At 50.8% G+C, this 15,771-nt stretch overlaps 1 protein-coding gene across 2 annotated transcripts in view; it reads left to right on the plus strand.

Moving 5' to 3' along the window:
• SLC4A4 (solute carrier family 4 member 4) overlaps window positions 1–15,771 on the plus strand; it is a 152,161-nt gene that overhangs the window by 102,393 nt on the left and 33,997 nt on the right. For both annotated transcript variants that reach the window (XM_009637579.1, XM_035893112.1), the window contains exons 8-12: window positions 5,273–5,360; window positions 6,319–6,473; window positions 6,938–7,051; window positions 8,840–9,014; window positions 14,069–14,202. In XM_009637579.1, the coding sequence (XP_009635874.1) occupies window positions 5,273–5,360; window positions 6,319–6,473; window positions 6,938–7,051; window positions 8,840–9,014; window positions 14,069–14,202 (666 nt within the window). The remainder of the gene's footprint in view (window positions 1–5,272; window positions 5,361–6,318; window positions 6,474–6,937; window positions 7,052–8,839; window positions 9,015–14,068; window positions 14,203–15,771) is intronic.

The following is a 15,771-nucleotide window of genomic DNA, read 5'->3' on the forward strand; positions in this document are numbered from 1 at the left end:
GGGGGGCTGTGGCTGCTTCTCCTCTGGACGGTGCGATAGACGGAGCTTTTGATTTTCATAAAAGCAAATGTGCAATCATGTGTTCAGGTCTGCTGCGTTAATAGCACGTTGATGGGGAAAGAAGATGAAGAATGAGCAAGGGAAAGATTTGTTTTGGAGATAAGCTGTACAGGCTTGCACCGTCTAATAGGTAGTGCTGGGAAATTGCCTGCGTCTACAAGTCTCGGATGAAATGAAGTAACTTGCCCACAGGTCACTTAGGAAGGAGTCAGGAGTCAGGTTCTCCTCCCTTGCCTTCTAACTTAAGCTTTTAACTCCATAGGCAGCTTTTCCTCTTCATAGGTGAGGATGAGATGTGCGTCTCGTTCACTAATTACAGCATTGAAATGGTTTTCAGGGCTGTGTCCTTAAGCAGGAAGGACTTGCTCTGGGGAATCGGAGCTCTGGCAGCAAGGACTGCCTTTGTCTGGCTGCGTTCTCGGGTTGGACGCTGTGTGAGGAGCCTGCAATGTTGGTACATTGCCCAAAACTTGAAGGATCCACCTGTGTCAAATAGCAGACAGACCAAACACTTCACCATCTCCTTTCATTACTGCAATCTGAAGATGTGCTCCTTTCATCAGCGGCCCAAGCCAGAGATTCTGCTGGAAAAGTACGTCAAGAGGTGGTTCTTGCAGCCCGCGAGTCCATCAGCAGGTATCCATCGGGAATGCTGGATGCCTTCATCAGCCCGTATCCATTGGGAATGCTGGATGCCTTGCAGGCATCTCACATGGTGTCCAACAACAGGAGGACTTCTTCCCCTCGCCCCTCCCAAAACCAAAACCATTTTCTCCAGGACCGTACCAAGTTTCCTTTGTGTAGGTGCCTCTAACCCTTATGGAGTTGCTGCTCTCGATTGCTCTGGATTTGAGAGATAGGCATGGACGAGCATGAATCTTATTTTAGTTGCTCTTCCTCATTTTTTTTATTTTTGGGATGGGGAGAGGAGATGACCTTGTCTCTTGCACTGATGGTCCACTTGCAAAGAGACCATGGTGAAGCTTGGTCCTGGGACAGTTTTGACCACAACCCTTACCACATATGGGAACTTGGTAGTCACGGACATGACAGATTTCTTGCAGGATGTCCCAAATGGGTGACAAAATATTAGTCTGGACATGACAGATTTCTTGCAAGATGTCCCAAATGGGTGACAAAACTGACTTTGGAGCCTGTCTGTGTTGTATTCACTCCCCATCTCCTAAGTGTGCTCTTTGTGTGGTTTCATGGAGATTCCTAGTCAAATTTCTCAGAAGCACAGCACGTAAAGCCTTGTTGCCTCCTTGGGCAATCTAGATAGAAATTCTGCTCCACAGTCTCTGGTGGCACCTCCCGCCAAGGTCCAGGAGGGCTGTGTTCACTCACAGCAGGTTGTTGGGTCCAGACCCCCAGGTCGCTGGCCTTGTAGACAGTATTGCTGTACCACTACAACTAGATCTTCTAGGGGCATTGGCTGGGTTTACGGTGCATCAGCCAGGGCACGTTTCTCCATTTAGAATTGGAATTACTCATCTGTGAGAATGACTTTATTCTTGTTGGGTTTGGTGGCATAGTCCATATGATTAAAAGGTGAATCATACATAGTCGGTGGTCGTCATCTGCTTAAGAAGGTGGAAAAACGACAGGAGGAATAGTGCTTTAGGTCAAACAGAATAACGAGTTACTGAGTTTCTGGCTCCTTATCAGCTTGGAAGCAAAGGAATTTTGAGTGCTTTGACTGTACTGTCATACCGAGTTCAAGACCAGGTACCCCTGGGTGTGAGGGCTGTCAGCCCTGGCACAAACTGCTTGTTTTCAAGAACATCTTGGTAAATGCAACACTATTCAGGTACTGTGCGGTGGAAGGGAGCCAGCTGGTGTAATTGTTTCAGAAGATGGTTAGGAAAATGTCTTGTTCCCCTGGAAAGTCAGGAGAATGCAAAAAATGCCGAGCAGTGCCTTCTGAAGTTACAAACCTTTTTTTTTAATTAAGCTCTTTGGATAATTTGCGTCCTAGAGTTTTAAAAGAGTTAGCTGAAGAAGAGTTTGTCTTTAATGTTGTTTTATAATAACTGGTGAAACACAGGGTAAGTTCCAGGAGGTGGGAGGAGAGCGGAGGACATGACCTAGGCGTGTATGGCTTAGTCACCTCTGCGTGAACCTCAAGTAAAACACTTGAAAGCCTCGTGAAGAACTCGATGAGGAAGCGTTACGGTTAGTAATGCCAACTGGTATGTGTTTATGGATCCTGTCCTCCTAACTTGATTCCCTTTTTTAATAGGACTAGATTTTTTTAAATAGAAAGTACTTGTTTGGATGTACTACACCGTATAAGGCATTTGACTTGGTACCTCATGGTATTTTGACTTAGGAAGCTAAAATAATACTTGATACAGTGCTTATAAGGGGAGAGGTCCTCCTGGTGAGGTGTCACACCTCTCAACCCTCTTGCGTTTCACATTCTATCAGCGGCTTTTAAGCTTTTTTGGATAGTTGACATAGTCAAGGTTGACAGATGTGCCATGTCCTTTCCCTCCACCATGGCAATAGAATCACAGAATCATTTAGGTTGGAAAAGACCTTTAAGATCATCAAGTCCATCCCAGCTCTCCCCATCATCCTGCCGTGTTTGTGAAGACTTCCCACACTTGTCCATGCCTGAAGTCCTGTCCCCAGACTCAATGCTCCTAACTTGATTTTCTCAGGAAAGCGGGGCTCACATAAAGTGTAGCCATAGGTTATTTCATCTGTATTTTTGCATTGACAAAACTGCCAGCTCCTGGGTGATTTCCCTGAGGAAGACACTGGTGCATCAGAGAAGGTTCAGAGAAGAGCCATCAAAGTGACTAAGGAGAGGAGAACAGCCTCAGATGGCTCAGCCCGACAGATGGCTGCAGGTGACTGGATCTGCAGGGGAGGATATTTAACGGAATTCATTTATCCAGGGTTCTTCAGTCTAGCTACGAGAGGCAATCAAAGTTTGTGACTGGAAGTTGAAGCTACCCCAAAGTCACGCTGGTAATAATGCAAAAAGTTTTAGATGAGACAACTTACCGAAGGTGATCGTGGGTTCATTTGTCATTACTGACGGAAAGGTACAGCTGCGACTGCAAAAAGGCTTAATTCGGGAAGCTTTCAAGTTGTTTCGAGGGGCTATTAGCGTTTCTGCTTGAAACGCGTGCTGCTACGGAGTTTGCTGAAAATTGCCCCAATCGTTCCCAGTCTTCACTAAATTAAGTGAAATGGAGGAGTTGGTCTCCTGCCATGTGACTTCTTTTGTTGCTAATTGCAAGGATGAGTTGATGCGCGCGAGAGAGAGAGACTTCAATCTCAAGGTCACTCATTAGAGTCCAGCTCAGGCCAAATGCTTGAAACCACACCGTCTGACTGGCACGGTGGTCTCCGTCGGAATCCCCCAGGCCACTGCATGTTGGCCATTCTGTGCGATGGCCAACAGAAGTAATGGAGCTTTCTTAACAAGCCAGTTGGCAAGGCAGAGAGGTGAGTATGGAGACAGATGTGTTCTCATGCCATAGCCACGAACCAAATCTTTTTTTTTTTTCTGGGACAAATATGATCCAGGGCATTTATAGGCAGCTTGTGTTTCCACAGCCAAGGCCATAGGAGCCTTGTGAGGAAGTAGCTGCCAGCTGGGCATCTGTCTGCAGCATGAAATCAGCTTCAGAGGAAGAGGATTTCTAAAGGAGGTCATGGCTTTTACCGTCTCAGCATTGATAGCTTGGCCTTGCATATGAACCTTAGTTTAGGAACTGGGAGTGTCTAAGGTAAGGCTGAGGTCTTTCCTGAATTCAGTATTATTTGAGTGGTGGTATCTTTTTTTTTATTATTATTTTTACTTTTCATTCCCAGCTAGGAGGATTTAGGTGCCTTTGAAGGTCCAACCTTGAGGCCATACATTTTCTAATGAGCATTACTTAAGAGGCTGGAAAACCCAGCCACCTTTCACCAGTGTTTTTATTGGCAGAAGCATCCATTTTCCACGTGTAGCCTTCTCCATTAAGGAATCTCATTAGAACATACTGTCATGTAGGGTGGTCCTGATTCATAGCACGTTAGCACTGACAGAAGCAAGGGTAGGAAAGGTAAAGAGCAGTGATTTCCTGTCTCCAAAGTTTTCGTATCACGGGGTTTTTCAAACTCGTGAGCAGTGGCTTGGATGTAGTTCCTGCCCCGAGAGATCACATAAGAAATGAACTCCTAATCCTGCGTAGGTGCAGTCACCCTCTCTGATGGTGCCTACCATAGGAAGAGGTTTACACCTCAAGAATCAAGTTGCCTGCTTAAGAATTAAGCTGTGACCGTGAAGCCATCAGATGGGCTTACAGGTCTCTGATACGTATGGTATACTCGGAACGGAAATTCAGGATGTGTGAGTTGGGCTTAATTATTTATAGCTGAAGCCCTCTTTTAGATGAATGGTTTCCCTTCACATGTGGGTGCTGAACCATAAGAGAGGTCTCTGCCCCAGTGGAGCATTAATACGCAGGCGGATAGTGCGATCGGCTCCCCAGGGGGAGCGATGTAGTTTCCAGTGAGCAATGTGGACAGTTAATAGCGTCTTCCCCCTGTGCCCACCACTGTGTTGGCCCCACTTAGTCCACCCTTGGAGCTGTGCGGAGCGAGCGATCCTGAAATCCCCTCCCGTCCCCTCCTGGCTGTTCAGCAGCAGTCATCGTCACTGCTGTGTCATGTAAATGGCACCGGAATAGCACCAGGGAATCGTTTAACACCGGTGTCTCCTAAAAGGATTGAACGGCTACATGGAGCCGGTAATGTATGATCAAGTAAATGACGGTGGAGGTGGATGGATGGTGCGCAGGGCGCGGGTTCTCAGCCGCTCTGCGCTGGAGCTGTGTCCGTCGTGTGTAGGTGACTTCCAGATCCTGGGCACTGGAAGAATGTCCTTCCTTATCCTCGCCTGAAGTCTGCGTTGCCGCATGGTAGCGACTTCTGCCTAGGGCTGTGATAGCGTTTGGCCATAGTGGTCTCAAGGCTTCTTTTTAAGGCTTTTGGGGAGAAAAACTCTGGGTGGTGCCTCGCATGTCCGAGCAGGCACGATGGGCTGCAAGGTGTGACCTCTACTCCCAAGTTAGCTGGAGGCCCCTGGCAGCCTCTGGATCTCTAACAAGGGCCACAACTTTTTAATGCTGGATTTCTGTCTAGATATCGTACAAGTAACAAGCGATCCGTTTGACTGTCCTAAGTGGGAGCAATCTGTTTGTTTTGTCAGATTTCTCTTCATTCTGCTGGGACCGAAGGGTAAAGCAAAGTCCTATCACGAGATCGGCCGAGCCATCGCCACTCTGATGTCGGATGAGGTAGGTGTCCTGACATCTCCTGCGTGAAACGGGTTCTCCCAGGTTTCACTTCATTAGCTAATGGCGACGTCCTTTCCTCCAGTGTGGCCGATGGGAATGGGCATAGGCCAATGAGTTGACTGGGCTTTCAGTCTTCATTTCAGGCTTCCTTCTTCCAGTGTCCCTCGGGCCCGGGGCTGATTTACAGTGTGCTTGTTTCTTGCTTTCTCCTTATGTTGTTTTGCTCTCGGACGCTTCCCTAATTAACGCTCGCCCAGTCTCAGCTCTTCTGTTCCCTGTCATTCCACTGCTTGGAGCAATGGTCCGGGTTCCGTAGCCCCAAAGTCCTCCTTCCTGCCACCCACTGCTCGTCCTAAGTCTGTCACCCGTGCTGATCCCCCTTCACTCCAGGTAGTCCAAAAGATTTCTGTAAAATTCAGCATTCATACTCTTTTCTCTCATTTGCTCTTCGTCAGTAGTACCAGGCCTTTCAGTAAAACTCGTTATTATTATGCTTGTTATTATTGCTGAGTAAATGTTGTCATTGTTTCTACGTCACGGTTGAAAGTTGACCTGGTTTTGGGTAGGCTGACATTAGGTAGGAGAAGAGGATCCAACACTTGTTGTGGCTTTTTGAAAGTGTCTTCTCAAAGTATAATTGAAACTCCTTACTTATAGGAGAACTATTTTTTTTTTATAAAATAAGTGGATAATTTCTTTAGTAACAGTTTTTTAAAGGTTAGAAATGTATATTCTGGTAAAAATTAGAAATACGCCTGCAAGAAAAGAATCTCTGTCATTAAACAACCAACCAAGGAAAGGGCTTTCCCGAGGTTCCACACCCTTGTGACAAGTGTCCTGATACTTCTTGAGACCTTTTGGGGAATGAATAACTTGGGTTTGTACAGTAAAACTCAGTAGCTGCCTCTGGAGTCTGGGCTACAGAAAATGCAGACCTTCTCTCCACGTTTCCTTGCAGGTATTCCACGACATTGCCTATAAAGCCAAGGACCGGCAGGACCTGATCGCTGGCATCGATGAGTTTCTGGATGAAGTCATCGTGCTCCCCCCCGGGGAATGGGATCCAGCCATTAGGATAGAGCCCCCCAAGTCTCTCCCTTCATCAGATAAAAGGTAGCAGGGGGAGGCAGGCGGGTTTAGCTCTGCGGTGAAGGAGGGTGGGTGTCGGTTCTGAAAAGGCGGTGGGAAAAGCCGGTGCTTTGGGTACACCAGGTTTATTGAGCAACTGCGGAATGACCTGCGTCCGTCCATCTGTATTGGGAAAGTACGAGAGATATTTTCAGGTCTTTCTTAGTAGCTGGAGGGGGGATGTTCTTGCAATTCTGTACCCGTTAAGGTGATGCTGTAGGCTTATAATAACGTACCTGGGGCTATCCAGACTCCTTGGGGTTCTGCTTGGCCTTCCTAACACACCCCATTCCACTCTGGCTGCCAGCAGGTCAGTCTTCCAGGCTCCCTCGTACAACATGGCCCCAGAAGGGCTGGGTGACGCTTGCTTGGACGAACCGCACGTGGGTTGTTTCATGGAGCCATCAGGCAGTGCAGTCAGCCTCAGTTTGCCTTCCCTTCTTGCCTAGGAAAAACATGTACTCCGGTGGAGAAAACCCACAGATGAATGGAGACACCCCTCACGATGGAGGGCACGGCGGCGGGGGCCACGGGGACTGCGAAGAACTGCAACGAACCGGCAGGTCGGTACCGCCCCACTCGGCACCATGCACCCAGTGTGACCCAAGCAAGGTGGCAACGTTCCCCTTCCAGAACCCTTTCCCCCCTTCTGCTTTCCATCCCGACATACTGTTTGTGTAGGTTGAGGTGTGACCCCGGAACGTGTCCTGGGGTTCTTAGCGCCCAGCTCGAGACTGTCGGAAGGGCTCTGAGCATCCAGCCTTGGCAAATTACGAAGCCTCTTAGGTGAGGCACCCAAAAATGAAAGAAGGCCCAGGTGGGTGTTGGCAATTGAGAGTCTGTGGAGTTAGGCTTGCTGTCAGGGATGTAAACGTGGCAGATTCCGCTACAGATTCCATTCGGAATGCTGGAAGTGCTTTAGCCAAAAGCAGAGACGTTCCCTTTTCCAGGCATTCCTTTTGTAGTTGAATTGCACGGATGAAGGCTTTTATGGGATAGAAATCCAGAAGGTAAGAGAGCCCGAGGCCTCACCCTCTGCGTTCTTACCCTGCTTGTACGCCATGTAAAAGGCCGCTGGAGTGGAGATGCGGTTCAGGTGGCCGTAAAACAGCGTGCTCAGCATTTCGGGGTCAATACAGAGCTTTTCGTGGCCTCCCTCCCACGCTCTATTTTTTTAAGTTCTGGTAGAATATCTAACTTCTAGGTGAAAAGCCTGAAATGAGACATTGGTGCGTACGAGGCAGTCGATGCGCCCTGGTGCACCTGGAGAAGAGAAGGCTGCGGGCAGAGCTGAGTGCGGCCGGTCAGGGCTTAAAGGGGGCCCAGAGGAAAGGGAGGGACAAGCTTTTTAGTAGGGCCAGCTGGGACAGGACAAGGGGTAACAGTTTTAAACTAAACCAGGGTAGGTTTAGACTGGATCTAAGGAAGAAATTCTTTACAGTGAGGGTGGTGAAACTCTGGTAGGGGTTGCCCAGAGCGGGGGTGGAGGCCCCATCCCTGGGAACATTCCAGGCCAGGTTGGCTGGGGCTGTGAGCAACCTGATGTGGTTCAAGGTGTCCCTGCTCCTGCAGGGGGGTTGGGCTGGGTGACCCCTAGGGGTCCCTTCCAACCCAAACCATTCCATGATTCTATGGATTTGGGTCAGAAGGTAACGCGTGCCCATCTGCCGTGCCCTCCCCACGTGCAGGGTGTCTGAGCAGTCCTGGCCTCGGGGCTGAGCTGCGTACAAGGGCACAAGAGGCAAAACACAAACATTTTTTATGCTGTGTAGAGCCACGTGGAGTCTGTAAGGGTTAAACGCCGTCGTGTTTGTGATTGTACAGAAAGAAGATATCTGCAAGTGGAGCGCTCTCGTTCCCAAGATGCCTTCGCTTACTTGCGTTTTTGCCTCTAGTTCTTTTTCTGGCTCGCAGTTCGAAGCATTTTTCCATTTAGCAGATTGTTTGGCTCACCCAGCCGTTGTGTCTGCCATGTGGAGAAATTTAGGCAGGGATTTAGGCTGGAGTTAATGTATTTTATTACATCAACCAATAAAGTTGGGGGGGAAAAACCCAGCAGCCAGGCTTCCTGCGCTGCAAACTTGAGTGGCCTGTTTCTGCAGAAGCAGGGCTTGTGTTCCTGACGTTTCTCTCTTTCCAGCTGCGTTACATGTTCAAGATATTATCTTCCTTCACAGCATTCTCTTCATGGTACCCCTGGGCCATCACAGCTGCCATAAGACTATTCCGTAGCGTGACGATCTCCCTCCTTCCAGATAATACGTCATTTCTGGCACTGTTTCTGATGGCTTAGGTGGGTGACTGCCCCTGTAAAACATTTTGCTCGAGCCTTGTCTTGCTTGTCATTTCAGATTCTGTGGTGGCTTGATCAAAGACATAAAGAGGAAAGCACCATTCTTCGCCAGCGACTTCTATGACGCTTTAAACATCCAAGCCCTGTCGGCCGTTCTTTTCATCTACCTGGCCACAGTGACCAACGCCATCACTTTTGGAGGCTTGCTTGGTGATGCTACGGAAAACATGCAGGTTAGCCAGAGCTTTCAGAAGCATCGAATGTCTCATTTGCCTTTTGCTGTCTGCAGTCAGGGAGGGGTGTTTGGCCACCGACGGAGCTTGAATTCTGGGTACGATGAATAGAGGTGTTTCCACTCAAAAAGTTGGCTGGCTTTCTCTGTCCTTGAGAAAACCGTGCAAGCAGTTGCCTTACATGGTGTTTGAAAGATGGCCAGGCGAGGGAGAAGGTCCTCGCTCCATCTATATAGAGAAGTTCCTCCGGTCTGCTCCCTGGTCGTGCCGTTCCAGTCCAATTTCAAGTTCCCTAAGTCTGATTCAGACTTTCCATGTCTTCAGAGCATAGCGCTGTGTCCTCTGCCTGACTCCTGCAATCCCTGGATTTCTGCCTCTCTGGTGGAAAGAAAATCCTAACGTTCATAGGGAAGCGAGTAAATGGGGGGATGTGACACAGGAGAAAACCACGAGTTCTTTAGAAAGACGCGTTTCATAACGGCAGGAGGTCAGAGCCCGAGGGCCACGGTGCATGTCCAGAGACAGGCTGGGTCGGTGGGGAAGACAAAAGAAGGGGCTTCAGGGGTTTTAGGTGAAGCCTAAAGGAAAGGGATTCGTTATTAACGCTGCTGGAGGTCCGTCGTGTTTGCCCGGAGCAGGATTAGGCTCTAGCAGTGGGCTTCAGTATTCCTTCGGCGTTTTGGAGAGGAAGGCAACACAGGTGGTTGTGTTCAGGTAGATTCAGTGCAGCCACATTGGATCTCCTGACCATAATTAAGCTCGTAGTGACAATGACTGAATTATTAATTTTAGGCAGGTTTAATTAACCCAAATGTAGAAAAGGGGGGCACCTCTCCGGAGCTCTGCACTGCCCTATGGTAAACTACAGGCTAGGGTAAGTTTCGGTAGCTGGTGGGGTGCCAAACCTCCCCCCTGCAGAAATACAGTTCTGAAACTCAGCTCCGCAGCAGTCGTGCGAATAAATGCACAGTGCTAAAAAGGAGTAATGGCAACTGGAAGTAGAGAAGGGAAAGGCCTCCAGGAGCCGCCGGCGAGCATCGCTCTTCTGTCACGGCGCGGCAGGGCACGGTCTGCTCTGTGTCTGCACGAGGTGCAGGTCGGGAGAGGAAGGGGAGATGGTGACTGATTCCAAATATAGTGCACGAAACCACTTGATGTTGTCCAGAAGTCTTTCCTGTTACCTTTTTAACCCACAAACATGTATTATTAAGTAGCAAAATACTTTTTTGCCACTGAAACTGATGGTCTAGTTTCTTAATGCTCACCAAAAAAAAATAAATTTAAAAAGTAGTAATTCTTTTGGAAAAGCAGCCCCTTGCGTTTCAGGACGTTGGAAGACACTGGGGTAAGACGTGTCCATTTGCTGTCCTTGGGCTTGGCTGCTGGCCCACCGGCTCCGCCAGGGGAGGAGGTGCCCACCGCTGGCCCTGGCTCCAGCGCAGCCTCCCCGGCAGGCTGGCTGCCGGCATTGCCCCATTTGCTGGGCGTGCGTGGTTTGCAGCAGTTCTTCCCTTGGGAAAGTTGGTCCTGCCGGGCTCCACAGCGCCCACCCAGCAAGGAGCGGGGTGATAAGAGCAGGTCGGCCTCCAGGAGAAGAGCCGGTAATCCCCGTGCTCCTGGGGGACCCTCTGCCGCCTTCCCCCTGCCAGGGAGTCAGGCACGGACCTGTTGTGTTTGATAGCTCCCGTGCTGGGGCGAGGTTGTTCAGGAACCTTCTCGATGGGATTCTCTCGGAGCGTGCAGCCCTCCTCTGATGTGCCATGGCGTTGGTCTGTTGGACGAGACAGTCTCATTTCGCCAAAGGACGCCTGAGGCTGCAAGCTGCCTGGGAGGGGAGGCGCGACGGGGGGAAGGCACAAGGATGAGAAAACACAGGTCGCCTTCAGTCCATAGGGTTTTTTCCACAGTAGATAAAAACCAGTCTGAGTTTTCCTATTACTCCGAGGCGAAAAAAAAAAAAAAAGTCCTTAGCGAGACGAAAGCTGCGGGGACAGTCTGTTTTGAGCTCAGTGATTTATTCCCCACGTTGAAAAGAGAAAGCATTGGTACTCGGCAGTAAAGAATTCCGCATTGGAATAAATATAAATGCAGCGTAGCAACTCCAGGAGCAGCAGCAGGAGCGGACGCGCGAGGCCTGTTGGGTGCTCTGTCCCTGGCTGCTGAGGGAGGGAGCCGGGCTGTAGCCGAGGGGAGCCCTGACAGCAAGGAGCGGGGTCTGCGGATGCGCCCCCTCCCCATTGCTGTGAAGCTGCAATTCTCAGGAGTGGAGCAAAGTGTGGGAAAATCACCGCTGTGTTGCTAGAAATAACAAAGCCCTCCAGTCAGGTCACCGCCTAGCCAAGGCTCGGTGCAGGAAAGCCTCATCCGTTCTTCTCTGATTTACGCACGTCAGCATTTACTTGCTTCTCACGTGCAATGACCAGTTGGATTTACTGGTTTTCATTTCTGTACGCATTTAAAATTGAAGCACCAGCAGCTTTTTTCCAAACAGTTCGTTGGTGGATCAGAGGTTTAGAGATCTGGGGCACAACTGGCTTTTCTTTTGCCATCTCCCTTCAACAAACCTTTATTCACCGTCCCCGTTGGAAAAGGCGTTGGTTGGGTCTCCTGGCCGCTGCGGGAGCCTGGGAAGGGTTTTGACTGCAGGTTTTCAGCAGCAGAGCGGAGTCGTGTGTTCTTCGTGCTCAGAAGCCCCCGCATCATCACAGCCAGAGTGAAGCGTCCCAAGGCACCCAGTTCAAGTTGTTCTTGCAGGGAGCTGCTCCGTGGGGTCGCAGTCTAGCTTCGTGTCAAGAGTTGCCCAAGCTGTTGCGCGTTCCTGCAGCAGGGAAGAGTTTGGAAGCGTGGGTCTCTGTAGGACATCTTGGAGCACGAGCTGTGCTGAGTCTTTATACTCAGAAATGCGAGGGAAGCTTACGCCGGCTTCTGCAGCACCTAGAAGTTTCCCCCCAGACATTTTGCCCTCATAGCAAACTGTATTTTGGGGGCTACCACACCACAGTCCACACGTCTCGTTTCTCGTAAACAGTTATGGCTCAGGCACTAAAAATCACACATCCCGTGCTGCCCGCACCGGAGAACCGGACACGGCCGACGTTTCTTTAAAAGCTCGCTTTGGAGTTTCGTGTTTCTGAGAAAAGACACTATTCTTAGCGACAGACACGGGGAAGAATGCAGGGGAAAGAGATTCCAGATGCGCTGGCCGCGAGGGCCCTCTCTGTGAGCAATGCGGGAGGAGCGAAGGGGACCAGCCGTGCCAGTGCCAGTCCTTGCCCCCCGAGCCCCTGCCTCATCCTCACAAGCCCCCGCCTCATCCTCACAAACCCCCGGCGGCAGCAAGCCGAGGCTCAGAGGCTCCCATCTGCGTCCCCTGTGAAAACCTGCCCCATCCCGGTGTGAAGGCAGCGGGGCGCAGCAAGCCGCTCTCCCCCCCTCCCCGCAAGGGCCGGGGCATCACCGCCAGCGCTTGGAAATGGAAAGGACCGAGGAGAGCCCCTCCTGCCCGCTCTACAGCAGCGTGCCTGGACCGACGGGTGGCTGAGTGTGTGTCAGGAGCAGGGCCTGTGCAGCCCTCCATACCTCTTTGCTGCCACTTTAATTGCCCAGCAATAATGGTGCTTCACCACTGACATTTTGGGATCATGTTTGTGGCCAGAAAAATAGCTTATGATTGCTTTAGAGAAAGTTCTGCTAGTCATTTAACAGATAAAAAAAAAAACTCTTCTGCTCTACATTGTCAGATACTGGTTGGACATGTGGCAGTAGGAATCTGCTTCCCTCAGCGTGAACAGTAACTTGGGTCTTTCCAAGGAAGAGCACCACAAAACTTCATCTAAATTCTTCCCGTTGCCACTGATAAGTCAGAAAAACCGCAGCCCCGACCCTGCGGTTTGTCAGGGATGGGAAGAGGGATGTGCGTGCGTCCTTAATTGCTGGTCGCTTGGCACGTGCAGTATTAATGAGGCTGCTGGTTCAAGGCAGCCACGACGAAGCAGATAAGCCGATGGTTGGTGGGTAAGCGTTCCCGGAGAGGGCGATGCCGGCGGCTGCGTGTCGTACTCAGTATCATGGAATCAGAGAAGCCTAGGCTGGAAGGGCCCTGAAGGGTCAAACCTTGCAGTAGATGGTGATGCACTTGTGGGTCCTTTAAAACTCAACCAAATGTGGACAGATTTGTTTCCGTAAGGGCGAAGAAGGAGGTATGGTCCTGCGAATTCTGCCTTTTCCGTAGAAGGATGCGTGCTCAGCCCATAATCCCATTTCATCGCCATTTACGTTTCATCCCCATTTTGCACTTTGAAAGTAGGGATTATCCAGCTATAGTTGGACATGAAAATCCAAGAATGCCTCAGGCGTGCTCTCTTACCCTTCTCCAGCAGAGCTGGTTTGCCACACATGCCAACGGTAGTTGTCGAGCCTGTTAAATAGGGAATTTATTACTTGCCAGTGACACCCAATGACCTTGGGTCTCGACACGGGACTGCTGGATGAAGTAGCCTTGTTTGGTTTGTGCCTCGCTGAGTAAAGCAGTCACTTGAAAGAGAGGCATCTTATTTATCCAGAAAGGGCGTCTGCTTGGTTGGAGAAAGAAAAAAAAAAAAAATCCCCACCCTGGGTTGGCCTGAAAGATGTCAGCACCATCCCGCAGCCACGCTCTGCCCTGCCGGTTGGAAGAGCCCTGCAAACGAGCGTCGCTGTCGTCAAAGACGTGGGAGATGTTTGAGGGGTTCTCGGATCCTTTAAGTGGTCTTTGACAACGCTCTCCTCCCTTGGTCAAACATAAAATGCAGTACGGTGTTCAATTAAACCCTGGGCCTCAGAAATAGCAAGGGGGGGGGGGTTGCTGGTTATCCCAAGTGACTGGGAATTGCGCGGGACGAACGCGTCTGTGCGTGCAGCCGCAGGAGAGGGCAGAAGATGGGTGTTCCCCAGGTCTCGGACACATGGGTACAGCGTGCGGCCAGGCGCTGATATAACTACTCAACTTTTCTGTCAACAGTGCTAATGGAAAGGGTCATTCGGCGGAGCTGACTTCTCTCCTGTGTCTACCGTAGGGCGTGTTGGAGAGCTTTCTGGGCACGGCAGTCACCGGCGCCATATTTTGCCTTTTTGCTGGTCAGCCTCTCACAATTTTGAGCAGCACGGGACCTGTCCTTGTCTTTGAACGGCTTCTCTTTAACTTCAGCAAGTAAGTACGCGGGGGGAGGAGGGGAGGAATGTCTCACGCTAATGAAATACCAGCTGGGGAATGAGATGGCTAGCGGTGGGGAAGGAGGGGATTTGCTGAATGAAACGAAGCGTCTCTCTGTTCCTCTGTTCCTGGAGGTTGCAGCGCAGTCGCCTCGGGGATTTTCGCAGGCACGCGCGTCCCAGGGCGCTGCCCGGTGGCTGGGTGCCTGTCTCCTTGGGGCCTCCTGGAAATTCTTGGCCAAGGCTGTCATAGAATCATGGAATGTTTTGGGTTGGAAGGGACCCCTAGAGGTCATCTAGTCCAGCCCCCCTGCAGGAGCAGGGACACCTTGAACCACATCAGGTTGCTCACAGCCCCGGCCAACCTGGCCTTGGATGTGCCCAGGGATGGGGCCTCCACCCCCTCTCTGGGCAACCCTCCATCCCCGATGAGAAGTTTGCAGGGGTTCAGTTGGCGTGCTTCTCCTCCCCAGCCGCTGCGGGTGGGTCCCTGGCTGCTGCGTGTTTCCCGCAGGAGCAAAGAAGGGGACCCAGCTCTCCATGATTTCACTAACAAAATCCTGCAGGTTACCAAAAACTTGTCCTTAAATCAGTGCTCGTTTGAAATAATCGCTGCTCCTTAAAAAAGCCATAGTACCTATGATAGAAACATCTGCCAGTCACTGTTTGTCCCCAGAATTCCGCGGTGGAGCTTTGCTGCATGAAACGCTCTCCGGTTTTTTTCCTCTTAAGGGGTGTAAAGAGGTTCTGCTCCCTCCCCACCATGCTGACGTTGATGCAGAGCTGAAGGGAGCCCGTTGCGTTGGGTGTTCTCATTTACTGTTCCCACCTCTGCAATGCCGGCAAAACATAACGAGAGTCCCTGAAGGACTCGGCAGATTCGTGGGTGATTTTGCGTGCAGGGCTACGGATGCTTTGGGTGATGTTTTGCAAGGAGATCACTTGAGGTTTTACAGAAAACACCCCACATCAGGTGTAGCCCTCCCTTCCCCCATCAGAGAGCGTTGGCAGCGTTGCAAGGATTTGCGCTTCCAGGACCGAAAAGCCAGAGCTTGCGGAGTTAAGGCGTTGCTGGGCTCGCGTTCAAAAGCCGGCGCCTGCGGTGTGGAGCAGCTCTTTGGCCGTCGGTGGTTATTTTTAGAAAAGGTCTATTGAATTATTAAGCCCAATGCGGCTGCAGGTTGCGGTAAGGCAGGAGGACGTGGTAGATGTTTGGTTGTTTAGTTCTATCTCCTTCCTTGTTGTATTTCATCTCTACAGGTCGTCCTGTAGACGACCCGTGCCTCCGACTGCGGCGCAGATCCCCCCTGCCTGGCCCCGGGGCTGCCGCCCTCCTCGGCACCGTCCTGCCAAACTGGGGGGCAGAGGGGGTGGGCTTGGAGCCCATCTCTTTCCCCCCCATGGCAGCGTAGTCGGGGAGGGATGGAGGAGAGAAGAAATGGGCAGAAAACTAGACTGGCCCGGGGAGGGAAACTGGAAGCTGCCAACTGGTCAGAGCTCTGCAGCAGAGCAAGGGGGGGGCAGCTCTCTTTTCTTCCTTCGACTGGAATAAATGAATAAAATCAGG

The sequence above is a fragment of the Egretta garzetta genome, unplaced genomic scaffold (genome assembly GCF_000687185.1).
Source record: "Egretta garzetta isolate BGI_Z169 unplaced genomic scaffold, ASM68718v1 scaffold224, whole genome shotgun sequence".
Taxonomy (NCBI): Eukaryota; Metazoa; Chordata; class Aves; order Pelecaniformes; family Ardeidae; genus Egretta; species Egretta garzetta.